This window comes from Carassius auratus, unplaced genomic scaffold (genome assembly GCF_003368295.1).
Source record: "Carassius auratus strain Wakin unplaced genomic scaffold, ASM336829v1 scaf_tig00034585, whole genome shotgun sequence".
NCBI classification, from domain to species: domain Eukaryota; kingdom Metazoa; phylum Chordata; class Actinopteri; order Cypriniformes; family Cyprinidae; genus Carassius; species Carassius auratus.
Genome location: NW_020526162.1, coordinates 175,283 through 193,182, shown reverse-complemented (window position 1 = coordinate 193,182; position 17,900 = coordinate 175,283). Strand labels below are relative to the sequence as shown.

The following is a 17,900-nucleotide window of genomic DNA, read 5'->3' as shown; positions in this document are numbered from 1 at the left end:
CAGGTTTTGTGTTGCTTGGTTACAAATATTTCGATTTATTTGTAATGAAAATTGGCATGGACAGAAGATAAACAGAATCTTCAACAAACAAACAAGATGCATACACACAAACAATATTAACTTTTAATACAATTTTTGAAAATAGTAGTTTGTTGTCCAAACAAAACACTTAATTTCTCCTTTGGATCATATGCAATATTAGAATCCACTGAATGTGTCACCAGACCAAAAACAGTCTTCTCCATGTGAGTGAAGACCGTCTCATATGCTGTAGCCAAGCAGACATCCATATATTTGTGAGAATCAAACAGGGTCAGTGTTTATAGATTTCACACATAATTGCTTGAAGGTATAAATCAAAGTTTCACAGTTTGATGTGAGAAGTCTCGCTTTCCAATGGAGAACCCAAACAATCTTTGGCCATCTATAGAAGAGGCTTGTATTACCTATTGAGAGCTATAGATTGCTATTCATTATTCATGAAATGAACAATGTAATATTAGCAATACTGTATATGTTGTTTGCAGTTTTTTTTCCGGCAGAATACACATCTATTCTTGAAACAGTCAATGGAGCAAGATTCTTTGCCTGTGACTGTGAGCGTGTAGTTAAAGCATCTGCCAACAGGGCCTAATAGGGGTGCACTAAACAGTCAAACCTTCACACACATTTTTTTTAAACCCTGAAATTATATTGGAACAAACTGAAAAGTCAGTGTATGAGAAAGCTTTTCTTCTACTCTCCTTCTTTGTTGAGCATACAGTCTCTTTCACTCCATTCTTTACTGGCAGCGCAGATCGCAGGTCGTCTGAATATCACGCCAGCTTCTCTCCACTATAACCTCCATCTCTGCCAGATGAACCCAGCTGCATAAATTCTCATTGGCTTTTACGGTTTGTATACACAATGATGCCTGTGTATGTGAGTGTGAGGAGTCAGGCAGCCAGCTTTCACTGAGGCATGAAGAAAGAGGGAAAAAATCATTTAAAAAATGAATGAAAGTGGAAAAATGATTTAGCTGCTCGGGCTCAGTTGGTCTGTCTGGAATTATCCTCCTCTCTCTCTCCTTTCCTCAACTTCCCATCTTTTTCAGACTACTTCACATCTTTACACTCACTGTTTCTCATTTTATCCCTCTGTGTCATCGTATCTCAGTGGCTTGCTTGTTTTTAGAATGAACAATTATTTGTTTCCATTCCGTTCCCTCATATGTTCCTGTTTGTAGTGGATGTGTTTCTGTTCAGAAGCATTACTGGAGTGCCGAGTCTATGGCAGTGTAGACAGACTTCGATGCTATTTTATCACTTCAGTCTGGAATTCACTCCATCTGAGATCAGTTGGTGTTTCACTGTGTTATAAGGATCGGGTTAATATAGAGAAACACAGTTATGAGTAAATTATATACTGTATACTTTCAAGGTATTACCATCTGATACCACAGCTGTATGTATACTTTTCAGGGTGTAGATTCAGGGTATAGTTTAATATATTTATTCTCCTTAGATTTCAGTCACTCCACTTCTGCTGGTGTCAAATAAAAATACTCTTATTTTTTGGTCACACTTTAGTTTGGGAACCAATTTCTTAGTAATAGTAATAGTAATAGTAAGGTAGTTGTTAAGTTTAGGTATAGGGGAGGATTAAGGGATCATAAATGATAAATGGTCATATGGAATAAGGTATTAAGTTATTTTTACTTACTAATAAATAGCCAACCTGCTAGTAATATACATGCTAATAAGCTTTAATAGTCAGAATTGGTCCCTAAACTAAAGTGTTACCCTGTTTTTATACTGAGGGGGAATTCAGGTAAATGAGCTAGTGTTACATAATAGTTACATAAAAATAAATGTCAAATTTTACAAGCTGTACTTTTGACTGGTCTGCATTTTCTAGAAAAGAAGAGCATTTCCTTTGCCGGACTGCGTAGGGAAAACCGGACAAAATGCCAATCACTAATTTAACTTTAACAATAAAGCTGATATATTTGTAAGAAGCAATTTTACATCTAATAGTATTCAGTTATATGAGAAAAATAAGAGCATTTATTTGGCTATAATTTGGCATATTTTAGCTGAACAGGTAAAATGTATGTGGAAATTATAGGCTGAAATTAAGAATGTTAAAAATGTATCCTACTTTATTTTATACTCTGATATCTGGCCAGAGTACCAGTATGAGATAAGTCAAATGTGTAATTTCTGCGCCACTACACAGGCTGCAAAAATAACAACTATTTCCCAATCAAAAATGTCTATGGAGCGAGCTGTCTGTTAAGACATGTTGCTAGCAAAAATGTGACTGTTTTGAACAATGCTCTTTGCGGTCAGATAGTATATTCTGGCTAACCAACCAAACCACCTGACACTTATATTAAACACCTTTGCAGGGGCTTTGAAAAGAAAATAGAAATGTGAACACTTTCTCTCGTTTCTCTATCCAGTCCAGGTCTGGAAAGTGCTAACTAGCTGATTAGAGTGAGACAGCAGAGGGCTAGGGAGGCACAGATGCTTGGTGTCTATAGAATAACCCTCTCAATTACAGCATGGCCAAATTGAAACGGATCCCGATTTAACTCTCTTTCCAATACACCTCACGGCAGCTTTCCCGGTCCGTCTATCTCTCTCTCCAGCGATGGACCTCTCTGAAGCAGCACGTCCAGATAGGCTGCCAGACGCAGCGGGGAGACCATCGATTCTCAATAACATCACTAATGACTGCACACTGCCTGACGCATGCTGCCATTACTTGAGGTGAGGGCCGAGACCGAGGGCAGGGCTGAGCATGGCACAGCAGATGGAGCCAGTTAGGGATGGTTATGAGGATGAATTGTTTGTCAGTTGGGGAGAAGAATGATGAAGAGAGCAGGGGAATGAAGTCGCAAGTCAGAAAGACAGACAGACTCGCTCAATACTAAATGGACAGTAGCCTCTTGTTGTCTTATTTGTGGGACAGACAACCTTTGGTCTTTTCTTTTTCAGTTTCTTTCACTTCTTCATCCGCGCCTTCTTGATCCATCGCTCATTAGCAGGCATCACTCCCTTTAATGAGTCCAGACCGCGGGTCAATACGGCACTAGCCTCAGAGTCAATACCAGTTACCTGCAACACAAACACTCAAAAGCTGTACTTGCAGAAAATCAATATCATTATGCAGGCCTGTCCCACCACCTTTCTCATCCTACTCTCTACAGCACAGCTGAAATAAATACTCTCTCCTGTAGAAATATAGTAAAAATAGCAACTGTGGAGAAAGCACAAATATTTTAATTGTAAAGTGAATTTGTAGAGTACAATTTTAAGTGTAAATCATGGTAGTGTTATCTGTATTGAATCCAATTAACGCTAATAATAAAATAATTATATATATATATATTTATATATTACATGCATATCATATTTTTGTAAGTATATGTAGTTACATATAGAAATGGATAAAAATAATATTATAAATTATTGAATTATTATTATTAATTATAAAAATAATAATTAAAAATACATTTGGTAAATAATACTATAATCATTGCGTCCATAAAGGTGATTCTTGTTACTTTATTGTAGTAATGAGAATTAGATTTTCTTTCTCAGTAGAGGGTAAAATGTGCTGCTTTGTCGTGAAATAGCAAAAAAATAAAGGTAACACTTTAGTATAGGGTCCAATTCACACCAATAACTAGTTGCTTATTAGCATGTCTATTATTAACATATTGGCTGTTTATTAGTGCTTATAAACTATATATAATGCATGACATCCATAATCCTACCCAATACCCTAAACTTAACAACTACCTTATAAACTATTAATAAGCAGCAAATAAGGAGTTAATTGAGGCAAAAGTCATAGTTAATGGTTAGTTAATAGTGAGAATTGGACCCTAAAATAAAGTGTGACCAAAATAAATTAAACCTTATGGCTGTAATGCAGCCTACTGTTCTCATGACCCAGGCATTTCATTCATCTGTTTCTACGAAACTTTGTACACTAAATTAATACATTATTCAGTAAATCTTGAATTCCATAACTAAATAACAGACAGATATGCAGATACAAGGTCCAACCTTTATTCCATACATTTTTAAACCATGAATGTTCATTTTTTCACGCCTACAGCTCTACTTGTTTTGTATACAAGAGTCTAAGAAAAACAACTGCACAACACCACAAGGTTGACAGAAAGAGTCTATTGTCACCTCAACCATTCCAATATGTTTCTCAGATGTCCAGGTTTTGTGGCTGGAGAAGTGTTCTCTGCTAAAGCAAATTCTTTATGACCTGGAAGTTTATAGCTGTTTGTTTCATTGGCTCTTCATTGGACAAATGAATAACAGTTATCCAGGTTCCCACTTTAGAATTCCATTTGACAACCGTCCAATCAGAACACTCTTAATCCTCTTTGCATAGATTGCATCGCCATAACTGCACTCCCATTTAAGTCCTCCTTTCTGATTGGACAGCTCCATCACCATGGTTTTCAACCTGGAAGTGGTTCTGTTTAATTTCATTGTTTTTTAGAAACATTTAAAAAGCCTAACAAATGTACAATGTCATTTCGTTCCAATTAATATCAACAAGATATTTACAATATCTTTAAACTTTACATAAACCAAACAAGTATATTGTAATACATATTTGTCTGCATCTCTCAAAAAGAAAATGAAGCAAAAAAAAAAAAAAAAAAACCCAAAAAAATCCAAAATGTAACTTTGTACATGGTTAGCACTGAATATTTCCAGGTACCATAGAGCAAATCACCTGTCAAACAGAAAGCTCATACCAATTCAGATATGTAGGCGTCCATATCCAGCAACTCACTAGGATAAATACAGGCCAGGGAACAAATGAAACTTAAAGGGATAGTTTACCTTCAGTTGCTGGTTCCCACTGACTTGCATAGTGTTTTTTCTTTCATACTATGGAAGTCAGTGGGGACCAGCAACTGAAGGTGAACTATCCCTTTAATGCAAATACATAAAAAATGTCTTTGCATAGGAAATGTACAAACAAATTTCACAAAGTCTTTTCACATGAAAAACTGAAAAGGCATTGGATTACTATATTAATATCAAATTTCTGTTTTCACGTCTTAGGTTTGGAGCTACCAAGAGTTTGAGCTAACAACTCTTTTCTTCCACTCTAATCAGTTTAAAAAGCCAGCTGCTGTGCTTGTTCCAAGGTACAAATATTTGTACAAATTACACATACCTATTTATCATTTACTCTACTTTGTGTGAAAATAAGTGCATGTTTCCTGTGTCCAACTCAAATGAGGCATTTTCCACTCTACTATGTTACCGTGCCTCCACTTCTTTTGGGTTGCGTGATGGCGAGTAATCCCGAGGGTCCTGGGTGGTGATTGGCGTAGTCCGTCTTGGCGACGCCGGTCTGGCAGCACCAGAGGGTACCAGAGGAGGAGGGGCACTTAGTGCAGCAGTTGGGGGTGTCCGGTTAAGAAGTCCATTATGACCTGTCGAAGGGCTAAGCCTTGGGTACGGCATTCCACCAAGGTGTGACATAAATGGCGGCATGTGGGGTAAGTGTCCTTCAATGGGTGATTGGTGAAGTTGGTGAAGCCTTGCTCGATCCAGTTCCTCCCGTAAATGCAATCGTTCCCTTTCTTCAGCTTGTTGCCTCAGTCTCTCCTGTTCCCGCCGAAATTCCAGGAGGTGTTCGTGGTGTGAGTAGTCATGTGGCTCCCGATCCCTATAGGCCCGTTCTGGATCATAGACACCAGGGAAACGGTGCCCAGATTCGGAACGAAGCTGGAAGTCCATGCGCCGTTGAAGGTCGAAGTTTCGGTAAGCCTCTCTTAGAGGATCCCAGGAAAATGCCGGATGAGGAAGGCGGTCTCGACCTGCTGCATGAGGGCTGACTCCCATAAATGGTGCCATGCGGGTGCGTTCAAGTGCATTCAGACTTCCCATTTGATGCATGGCACTCAGAGTGAGCGGCAATGAGTGTTGCATGGGGACACCATGAAGTGAGGACGGTGTTGGAGGGTCACTACAGCGAGGAGACGGCGGAGGAGGCTGATGGGACAGTGCAGGATGATGAGCTATTGGTGTGGTTTGATGAGATGGAGGAGGGACTTGAGGTTTAGGGGCAGCTTCGGATCCAATCACCACAACATCCTGCTCTTCCTTGCGTTCTTCCTTGATCTTCATGTCATTCTTCACCTTCTGTAGCAGATCCCCTGAGCTGGTATCCTTCCTATCCCTCTCACTTTCTTTAATCGGTAGCGGTTGTGGGATACCCATCTTGATTCCTGCATCATTAAGGACATTTTTTGAGTATGGAGAGGGCGAACGGTGAACGGATTTGAGAGAGTCATCTGAGGAACGTCTGTCTGTGATCTCCTTCCCTGGAGAACGACTTTCCTTCACTTTTATGTCTCCCAAAATGCCTGCCTCTCGTTGACGGTCCAACATCTCTTTCTCAGGCTCACGGTTGCGGTCGGCACTACCACTACGGTGTCTGCCGGAGTCGTTCGAGTTCTGGCTGTTTGAGCGGATCAGGCTGCTGATCTGGTAGCTAACTGGAGCGGAAGCTGGGGAAGAGCGGTTCGAATGGCGGTTACGATCGGAAGAGTCTCTGCAACAGGAAAGATCCCATAATTAGTTAACTTTAGAGACAAAAAATAGGCAAGATAAGATGCTAAGGTTCATGAAATCAGCAACACCAACCTGTCTTTATCTTTCTCTTCTTTCCCAACAGAAGAGTCCCTTTTTTCTCTCTCTCGTTCTTTTTCCTTCTCCCGCTCCCGCTCCCGTTCCCGTTCTCTCTCTCTATCATGGCTGTTTGCAGAGCTGCTTCTTTCTGCATCTACAGATTTGGGCCACTGTGGAGGGGTCGGGAAGGAAGGTGGTGTTCGGTGGAGCCGATTCCAGGAGTCATGATGAGGACTACTGAGACCAGGCAGCCCTGGACCCTCTTTGGGTCCAAATACACTGTTGCCCCCTGAGAAGACAAAAAAGTAGCATCAGTTTAACAGATCACAATCCAGTTATGTCGAGGTTTTCCATACACAAACTGAAAGGTTGATGGCGGATTGTAGTTTCTTCTACAAATGGGGTACCAAGGGCTGCTTTTGAAGACTCTTCAGCAGAGAACAAATGAATGACCGACAGGGTCAAGAGCTACGAAAAGCCAAGCGTTCCATAGAGATTGATTTCAATGCAATCAGTTTCACTAAAAGAAATCCCATTCAGCCAATGAAGGAAGAAGGGAGAGAGATATGGCAAATGAGATATGGCAAACCCACCACCCTACTTTGCAAGCAACTAATGAATGCAAGAGCAATGCTAAACCAGTTGGGTTGTGAATTTGGCAAATGACTGTCTGCGGTATTGCCTGCCTCCCCCGCTTCCCTAAACTCTCATTTGGCATTGGCTGCAAAGCTAAGTGCCTTTCTTTCATTCCCACCTCCTTTTTATTCCCTCTGCACTCTCTGTGGTCTAGAGCTAAGCTGTGCTAGAGGCCGGGGGCCGGGGCTTACCGAGGGCTGGGTTGCCTAATCCACCGAAGGCACTGCTTGAAAGGTTGCTGAGGCCGCCAAAGGTACTGGAGCGACTGAATGGATCTGCAAAATGCCAAACAGGGATTAGCGACGCGGGGCTGGAGGTGCCCGACCATTCCAACCGGCTTTTCTCAAACAAGCAAGCTTTGTTTTTTTGCGTCACTGTTACTGCTGCTATTCTAACTCCCTAAGGGTTGTTCATTTCTTCCAGTAAGACTCTTGGAAAGTGTTCACTGACTGCGGATTAGGCAGCAAGAGGTGCTGGCATGAAGAGCAATAACTGATTGGAGTGTGATAGCTATGGACATGCTGAAATGTCCGATATGAAAAAATGATTAAATGACAGCAAACAGCTCATGTGTCTCCCATCTACTCTAGAGGTTCCTGTGATTCTTCCATCCACTTACCCCTCAGAATATTAAGCTGTGTATGAATACATGCCTTGCAATTGGTGAAGGAGCCCAAATCATTCATACAGTTGCATTTATAATTAAAATAAATATAAACAACCTTCCTCCAGCCCACATAAGTAAAAAACACAATTCAGTGTTTTCTATGTAAATCATTAATTCAAATTCCTGAAATCCAATAAAGGATTTATGACTAATCTACAGAATACTTGAGTAAGCAAACAGACATCCAGCACATGCTTTTATCCAAAGCAACTTACAATACAGTAATTTACATACTAATTTTCATGAACAATCCCGCTGGAACAACCTGGAGTGTTTTGCTTAAGGGCACAATAGTGGGTAAGTTCTTCACTGAGAAACCTTTTGATTACCAGTTCTGAGCTTTCACCACTAGGCAAAAGCGCACTCAGTTCTGCATTTTACCCATTGTCTCTCCACTTCCTTTGGGCCCCAGCTGTTAATGAACTCTAATTGGACTGACTTGAAAGCTGTGTGAAATCAGCATTTAGCTCCTAAATCAAATAACATATCTGATAGAAATTGTGGGGAAACATCTGAGGCCAATAAAAAAAAAGTAGATAGTAAAATATTACTATGTTTTGTTGTGGGAAACAAAAGTTGAGTTTTGGCAGGAAAGTCCTCTGACAAAATGTCATGGAAATAACAATTTGGTGGATAAAAGACAATCTAGGGGTAAGTCTAAGTATTAGCTGTTTATGCTTATATACTGTACCTTCCAGTTCAACAACAACAACAAAACTACGTTCTAGATAAAATATCAAGTCTTAATATTTAAAGTAATTTTACTTAAATATAATATGTTTATCTTGTTTTGCTCAAGTATTTTCACAAATTCCAACAAGATAAATGTACTAGTTTATAATACCCTGGCAATATAATATGCAAGACTAATTGCTTCCAAATAATTTACTAATAATTATCAATACATTTTGAAAGTTGAGCTGAGGTTAAATGTATAATATCTAACCCTTCGGGGAGACATTTCTAAGCCGACTGATTAATTTGAAATCATTTGGCTCAGAAGTGTCTCTCAAAAGGGGAGCCTTATGTTGTTCACATGACAATGATGTACTAAAAACTTTTTCCTTTTTGTTTTTGAAAACTTCTGTCTAAAAACTCTATATTACCCAATCTAAGCCAGTAGTTGCACTTTGTAAAGAAACACTATGTGCCTGAGCACATATAGGAGACGATAACTGTAATTTTCAAAAACATGCATTTTCAAACCCACTTTCTAAAATTTGCCCTGAAGCAAATATGTAAATAAATGGGCAAAACACATAAGAATCTTACATTTTTAATTGAAGGCAGCGTAAATGTAAATATTATATTTTACATGACAAACAAAAACAAGACTATGAGATAACATAAGTACAGGATTTATTAATGTGTCATTATTTTACATTCTGCACCGGGTCATGTCTGATTTTCACAATATTTTTTGTATATTTGGTTTGGGAAATTTTAGAAGGTTCATGGTTTTATAGCTGAATCATCACCACTAAGGTGCAGCACTAGAATATATGGAACAGAATGTATTTACTTTGCTTTTATATAAAAGAGGGTTTTAACATCAGATGAATGTTCTGAGTTTGAAGTATGAGAGAAAAGAGAGGAACTATTTAAAATGGTGGTTTACTTACACTTACCTGCCAAATGGCTAGGAGGCAGGAAGGCAGTGTGGTGAGGAGACGGTCCATAGGGTGAAGCAGCTGGATGTCCCGATGCTATTGAATATAGCAGGAAATAATCAGTCAAACCGACCGCAGACAAAATTAGCCAAACCATTCAAATATTCACCAAAACAGCACTAGATGTAGTCTCTCTCTTAGACAACTACAAGTCAGCCGGGCTCAACCAATGGTGTGCGTTTGGGGCGGGACTATCATTAATAAGCTGTTAGAAGGACAGTGATGTCTTAGATTGAGCGTTCAGGTTGCATTTGAAAGGGTCAACTGTCTATTCAGCCTGAACGATATGTCATTTGTTACTGTGTATCATTAATGAAGAAACCAATTACAAGGTCCTTCATGACACCATGCTGCATAATTACAATCTAAAGGGCAGACATGCTCATGTTGCCCTTCAACAAAGAGCTACCAGTCAGTCAGGTAAAAGCATTTATATTCATGCCCGTGGCCCCAGCGTTGAGCCAAGACAACGTTCAAAATAACAACATGCAAATTACTAAGCACAGAACATGAGAGAAAGAAAGACATACAAAACCATTTTCATTTTACTGAAGCCAGGCCAATAAAGACATTCCAGTACAATTTACAAGATATAAATAATCTGTGAGAGCAATACCTTCATTGGATTATAAATATAGTTTATAAGTGAAATGAAAATTAAATATAAGTAGAATTTCTTTAGGTTTAGAGGTGATTTGAGCATCAGGTTTTCCCAAATCAGGAAAAGGAAATAATTTCCAGGAATGGTTGTGTAACCACAACTTTTCATCTAAAACGGTCATCTTTGCAAATTGAGAACTTAAAGTTAATAAAACATATTGTTTGTTACCCATTTTACAGGACATTCAATGAGGGAAAAAAAAAACCCATGTAGGGCAGGATTTGATTTTATGCATACATTTTTCTTTTGGAATAACTGAACTATGCACAATAGAATCAGGAATGTGTGTTATTATTAAACAGGGTTAAGTTTAATTCCATTTACTATAAGAGTTTTCTCATTCATATTCTGCACATACCTGTAGATGAAAAGAGGGGTCTGGCCAGATCATGAGGGTAGGGGAACCCAGGGAACACGCCTGGAGCAGGAGGACGACTGAACAGATCAAGTTTTCCATTCATATCCAGTTTATGAGGGTCCAAGTGCATCTGCTTATGTGAGACAAGACATTTTAATATATAATATAATATAATATAATATAATATAATATAATATAATATAATATAATATAATACAATACAATATAATATAATATAATATAATATAAATGACTGTACACATTAAAAAAATTAATAATTTGTGTAAATGGTCCTTAATGAGGGAAAATTACTGAAATGGACTCTAATGCATGAATCAAAACAAAGCATCCTTGTGTATTCTTGTAATTAGGCTACACTGTATTAAAGACAACTTTTTCATGCTTTCCAAAAGAACTTACTTTCATCTTCTGCTGATGATGGTAGATCTGCCAGGCGATTTGAACATGCACTGCACACCATTTACCTGGCTTCTAATATGAGCGCAGAAGAAATTTCAAAGCATTAACACAAACACGGTGGCATTTAAGGTGGAAAATTTAGGGATTTGAAAGAGAATGAAAATATGATGCGTACTCTTACTGAAGTCCTAAAAGGATCTGTTATCTGTGAGAAACAGAAAAAAGGACAAGAAAAAAGAGATATGTTTTCTAACAAAGTTCAGGTTCATGAAATGCTATAAACATCACAATCCTGATTCAGTTTTAATAGTCAATCTCTTAAGTTGATCTCCAGAGTGGGTGGCTTACCCTTGGGTCCTTCTGAAGGAGAGTGTGTGGGACGGTTCCTGGTCGTCCTGCAACATCGATAGGGTTTGGAGCCTGGAATGAAAGTTAAGACCATTTCAGATATAGCTAACAGAACACAGCATGACACTGAAGTCTGTTTATTTACTATTTTTTGTCATACACTGTTGAGAAACCTCGACAAACATGTGTTGAGTAAAATCTATTTAATATTTTTTTTTAACTGATGATGTGTTAACTTGATGGCTATATGCTAGTGTAAAACATTTGTCAGAAACTTATTTAAAAACTGAATAGCAGTTAGCAAATTAGGGTTTATTACTGTGACGTTACTAACTATTAAACAGAACAAAATAAGCCACTATTATACTCTGTCCAAACATCCGGTTTCAAAAGGAAACACATCAGGTCTGGAAAAAATGCATGATTCATCATGGGTGTAGCCTAAAATTGAAAACTTCATTTCAGTCTCAAGTTTCATGGACGCCACTGTCATTTATACACATGAACTTCTTGTTGGAAACTTCAGGCTTGCTCTACCTTTGACTGGTTGCTAACACAATAGTGAGAATTATTTAAGAAATACAAAGAAAAAATCATTACTCACCAAGTGAGCGAAAGTCACATTACACACACACACACACACACACACACACACACTGCAAAGACACACACACCCAGACTAACCACCCTGCTCAAGACCACAGTGCTAAGTCTAAAGTTAACACAAAGGCCTCCAGCAGGTTATTGAGCCTGAGCCTCTTTGCATAATCCATTAGTGGAGAAAATGGCAGTGGTAGATTTCTCTGTCTGCCTGCAGTATAAATTCAGCTGTGCGGGATTTGAGAGCACCATGAATACTAATGGTAAGGTGATGCTGAGCTCTCAATCAGCCACATTTCTGGAGTATGCAGGAAATGGAGAATTATTTGACCCCATTCTTTTTGTTTTTGGACTTTTTTGCCCTTTTATTATAGTGCAAATGTGACAGGAAATTACTGGGATAGAGACCGGGGGTGGGATTGAGACATGACCCATCCCAGATTTCAATCTATCTGTCAGATGAGCATCCAAGGCATAGCGTACCTAGAGAGCTAACCACTAAACCATCGCTGTAACCTTGACCTGTTCTAAGCAACCAAATTCTAAAAATGTAGTTCTGTATAGAGATGCACTGGTTTATGAACCGGTTTAACACCTGTGAAAACAACAGCCTGAATAGTATACCATGTTCAATTCCCATATTACTCAAATTTTATTAACTTTATTTATTTTTTGTCCTTTGTTTGGCAGAACTACCAGATCGATCTGGCAAACAATTAATCTGTAGATATATTCACCAGTTTTTTTTTTTTTTTTTTTGTGTGTGCAAATGCTTGTTTTATGGGCCATATTTTTCAAAAATCTCTATTAAAAGTATTCAACCGGGAAATTTGAAATGCCCTAACAAACCACAGGTCTCGTTCTTTTCAAGTCAAAACCGTGTTGTGTGCTTTCCCACATGATGTGCATGCATAGTTTTGAGGTCTAACCTTTGGTTGGAAGGCTCCTTGCAGTGAACTGAAGGGCCCTGAATGCGGAAGTAATGGAGGCATTCCTGGCATTGTTGGTGGGTAGGAGGGAAAGAACTGCAAAAAATAAAAATAAAAAATCTTAAATGTATTTTTTTTTTTTTTACAAAATTCTTTGGGGACTGTCATCTTTTTTTATACTGCGTTGAAAACGACATCAAACCAAGCATGCTTGAAAACATGCAAAAAGTCTACATAATCTGCTTCATCTTCAGTCAAAGCAAGGTTATGCAGTCAAAACAAGTTGGCACTTACATTTGAATGTCTCAAGAAAGGATTGTCCAGCTTTGGGGTGTATTTGTCGAACTATAGAAAGGAGACAAAAAGAGAGAGAGAGAGAGAGAGAGAGAGAGTTAAAATTAAAAACATATCAACAAAACCAAAGGCATCTGTGACAAAAAACATGAGAGAGCTTTACTGCAGCATGCTTACATAGTCAAATAGAAAGCAGATGAAGCTCAGATAAATTACACCCTTTTAATAAAACAATTACACAGTAAAACAGCCATTCAATGTCACATGAAAGAAAACCACTGCAGCCGCAGCTGGCACAGGCTTCACAGAGCAGACCGGAGTGTGGGAATACACTCACAAAAGAGTCAAACCAGATCACTAAACAAATTAAAGGCACCCTTCACTTCCAATTAAATTGACATGAGCCATTTATTATGTGGCAGCATCATTCCATTACAGTTAAGAAAAATATATGGAACAGTAACTCTTTAAAGAAAGATCTAGTTTTAATAGAAAAACTTGAGCGTCAGGACACATAAAATGGCAAGTAGGGCACATGAAAAAAAAAAAAAAACACGAAAAGTGGTTCATGGTCTTTTTCAGAAATATTCATACAAACGTGATGGAAACAACATGTCATATATTTAACAGTCTTACATTTTTATCACTGTAAAAACAATTTTCTTAATATGTGTCCATAAACTAAAAAAAAAACATAAACATTTAAATACTTAAACATTTAAATAAAAAAAATCATAAACTTCAGCAAAAATTCATAATGTTTTTTCTTTGCTTCATTTTACTATTAAGTTAATAAACCCGGCATCTGTCACCTTAATTCCACTGACTTGTGTTTTTATCACTTAACAGAACAGTGCAAAATTCAGTGCTGCTTTTAAAAGAAAGTAATTGCAACTGACATTTATTTTACATAAACAGTCAAATCCTTTACAAACCCCCTCATATAGTGTTGTTTTTACAGAAGCCTGTCATCTTGTGTCATAGGTGATAGTAATAAAAGTGGATGAGCTCTGTGTATGTTTCTTTGAAAAGCAGCAGTGCTTGAACCGCAGCTCACTTATTATACTCCAACAGATCAGCAGGCATAAGCTGCTTTTATCCTGCATTGTATGAATGTGTGATAATAATTAGACTAAATCAAACACATGAGGTTGCCCTGGCTAAAAAAAAATAAAATAAACGCTGATCTGACTTCCCTGCGTATTGCACTTCAGTGATCCTTCCGAGGGCCGCACGCCTGCTTTATGGTTAACACTTGCAGAGTAATACGGCAAAGGTTTAAAGTGGCCCATAAAAACACTGCTTCATAATTCACAGCCCTTGTCAGAACTTTATAACAAACAGCTTTGGCAAATCAAGATTCAATATTACATCTGTAAACAATTCAATCTTTACAAGAAAAGCAAGGAGGAAGGGAAAAAAGAAAACAAGAAAGTCATTAAATGAAGTGTGTTGTGTCAACATGAAACAGAATTCGCTACCCACTTTACTTCACTAAACTGATGTGTTTTTGAAAGTAACGAAAGCTAGTTTTCCTTCATCAGGATTTTTACTTTTCTTCTTTGGAATAACAAACCAGTTAATTATGCACAATAAGACCAGAAATGTATAAAGGAAGCAAATTGGGTTTTTTCTGTTGTCACGTTGACTTTAAAAATGCCATTTATACTTTTTTTTTTATTGACCCCAGTAAACAACACCACCACCACATTCTATGCAAAAGCTCTTCAACCACTCAGCAATCCATTAGAAACTAAGCATCAGTGTATTTGTCAGTAGAAACATCACACTTACATCACATGGTATTGAAAGAAATTCAACAATAACTGTTCAGCAAATAAGATTTGTATCTCATAAAACATTTGGGGAAGGTGCGGTGGCGTGTTTGGGATTCTGCATTAGAGATAAGATGCATAACCAACATTTTCATCGCTATTTCAATCTTTCAGGTTTTGATGACAAAACAGTTCTGTAACCCACAAAAGAATGCAGGCAGCAAACCACACAACATATGGAATGTTTTAAGTCAGATTTCAATCTCTGGAGATGGTAATCTATGATACAAAAATGCTTGACTTTTCATCTAGCACTCTTGACATAATATCTTCTGGATTGGTTAACGGCAGCGATAGTATGCAGATAAGAAGGTCTTGTTCCTGTCTGAATACGTTTCAGAGATCCGAATGCATTTCATATGGCTAGCTGACTTTGAGGAGCTGAATTTATCTGATTACAGGCTGCCAAAGTTTGCTTCTAATAGCCGCTTTGCACACGGAAGCAATTATGCTTTATCAAAACAACCCCGTTGATGTCATGACTTTCATCTGTGGTGAGGTCATTATGTTTCGACCGCAAGCTTTGAATGTGTCATATAGAATGAGTTCCGTCTGTACCTCTGTCACGCCACAAGACTTTGTCTGCCTCCTGTTTGTCTCAAACAGCCCCCAGCACTCAGAAACACCACCATTCTGCTCATATGAAAGCAATAAAATATCTCTGGCTCATACTATAAAAGCGCAATGAGTCCTGCATGTCAACATGGCAGCAAAAAGGGTTTTTATTAGAGGAAGAGCTACAATATTTGTGGTTGTCATGGGACAATGGTTTATCTTGTTAGGATGATGGGTATCAGTTATGTCACGGAGATGGAGCTATATAACTGTTTAAACCTTGTGGCCTCTGTTTAAGATCTGGCCTGGTTTAAGATAAGCCTCAAGTGGGTTGTAAACACTATTACTTAATATGCAACAGTTAGTTCAGGCGCTCTATTATCACCAACCCTGCATCATAATTGTTGAATGTAATCCAATACTTGTTTCTTACGAAGTTAATAGCTGATTCCAAAAACAGCAGCATGTCACATTTTCTCACAAAATATGATGTTCATCTTGTGACATTTTTGCTTTTGAAAACCATTGTATGGCGAAGACTTGTATTATCAGCAGATAAACTGCCACAAGGACTTGATTCCTATCTTCCTCTGAACCAGGTTACAAATGTTTGTTCAATTCTCAGTTGGTGTTTACATGCATGAATGATTCTGAAGACATTATTTTTTATGCCTAAACTTTTATGCTTATTTTCAGTGTTAGAATTATGGCCAGTGACAGAAAAAAATGCAAACCTGATTCAGATTGTTTCTGCCATTTGTCTGGGTGTTTTACTACATCCAAACAGCTAACTTGTGTTTATGTAAAGTTCTTTGGCATTAAATGGAGTATATGAACATATTTTCTACACTTCTTTGCATTCTGAATATCTCTTTTGTCATTCAAACCAAAAAAGTGTCAAATTTGACTGTGCATTTCAGAAAAAATAAATATACATAATTTGAAAAATCATCATTCTTATTTTGTTAAAAAGAAAATGCATGTGTGGATATATATATATATATATTTTTTTTAAACTCTGCATCACCACATTAGGCAACATTAAGCCTTTTTAGCATTCTCCCCCACCCGCCCAAGATGCAGGGCTGTGTTATTATATGTCTGAATGAGCGCCATTTCGGTTCACAGTTTGGATTCATGGGGTTCCAAACAGGCTGCCAGTCTGTGAGTTTCTCTGTTTTGGCTTTTCTTAGAACTATTTCTGTCAACTGAGACAAAGTAGATTAAATAAATATGACGGTCACATAGAAGGGACTTGTTTTTAATATGTCGGAGTGTTTTGAGGGGCATAGGGAGGTAGGAAGGGAATATAATCTATCTGTTTTTTTACTTATCCTCACATTTCTGGCTGGGGTACGCACCATGGGAGGTGCAGTGGGCGGCCCAATGATGGCTGCTGGGGGCAGACTGGCAGGGAAAGGCGTGAAGGTGTGCTGATGCGTGTGTTGGTGCTGGTGCATATGCTGATGTTGGTGAAACTCGGCCCGGAGGAGCGACACAGGGGCCAACGGTGACCCTGTCGCCCCTGGTGCCGACCCCCGACCTCGCTCTGAGCTCTGAGCCAGGAAGCGGTTGTTCAGCTCCTGCCGCAGAAGATCATGCTCTGCAAGAAAGGAGAGTGAAGGGGGAAAAGGAGGGAAAGGGGGTAGAGGGGAAAAGACATGGGAGGGAAAAGAAAAAAAGGCACGGGCGGCCAGTGAGTTTTCACAACAGCGGTAGGAAGAAGCGAAAGAGGGTAGTCACCTGGCTTTCTCTGTTTCTCCAATTCAAGGTGTGAGGGTTTTCTACGTGAGGACTCATTGGTGGAGGTAAGAGAGTTGCCTGTGACAATGTGCCAATCAGAATCCCCGAATGAGGCTGGCAATACATGATTGGTTGGTTGAAAGAAATCAACAGGCTGGTATCTAAAGACAAGAGAGAACCAAGAGTCACCTCAGCAGAAAACACACACATATACTTATACTGCCTTAAAGGCACTGTTCAACCCAAAATGAAAATCACCCTCATCTTGTTCCAAACCTGTATGACTTGCTTTCTTCTGTGGAAGGGACTTATATCGCTTGGATGAAAATATATAAACAGATTAACAGAAGAAACAAATGCATACAGGTTTGCATACAAAATTTTCATTTTGGGACGAACTATCCCTTGAAGACTTTAAGACTATCCCTCCATCCCTAAAATTGAAGAAACTCTTTAAGCACTTGCTTGATGCTTTTAAAAAGGCATTAATATATACGTTTTGTTTAGAGTCTAATTTAA

At 38.4% G+C, this 17,900-nt stretch overlaps 1 protein-coding gene across 10 annotated transcripts in view; it reads right to left on the bottom strand.

Annotated features, from left to right (window-relative positions):
- Nucleotides 1-4,039: 4,039 nt before the first annotated feature.
- The window catches only part of LOC113081542 (autism susceptibility gene 2 protein homolog), a 173,351-nt gene continuing 159,490 nt past the window's right edge, over nucleotides 4,040-17,900 (bottom strand). For 2 of the 10 annotated variants that reach the window (XM_026253624.1, XM_026253619.1), the window contains 11 exons: nucleotides 16,979-17,241; nucleotides 13,249-13,299; nucleotides 12,955-13,050; nucleotides 11,426-11,497; nucleotides 11,253-11,282; nucleotides 11,078-11,149; nucleotides 10,658-10,790; nucleotides 9,591-9,674; nucleotides 7,493-7,576; nucleotides 6,681-6,954; nucleotides 4,040-6,588 (listed from right to left, as the gene is read on the bottom strand). In XM_026253624.1, coding sequence (XP_026109409.1) covers nucleotides 5,289-6,588; nucleotides 6,681-6,954; nucleotides 7,493-7,576; nucleotides 9,591-9,674; nucleotides 10,658-10,790; nucleotides 11,078-11,149; nucleotides 11,253-11,282; nucleotides 11,426-11,497; nucleotides 12,955-13,050; nucleotides 13,249-13,299; nucleotides 16,979-17,241 — 2,459 coding nt within the window. In that variant the 3' untranslated portion in view covers nucleotides 4,040-5,288. Of the gene's footprint in view, nucleotides 6,589-6,680; nucleotides 6,955-7,492; nucleotides 7,577-9,590; nucleotides 9,675-10,657; nucleotides 10,791-11,077; nucleotides 11,150-11,252; nucleotides 11,283-11,425; nucleotides 11,498-12,954; nucleotides 13,051-13,248; nucleotides 13,300-16,978; nucleotides 17,242-17,381; nucleotides 17,543-17,900 lie in introns of all 10 variants that reach the window. The other 8 variants (XM_026253625.1, XM_026253628.1, XM_026253621.1 and 5 more) reach the window with 7 other exon arrangements.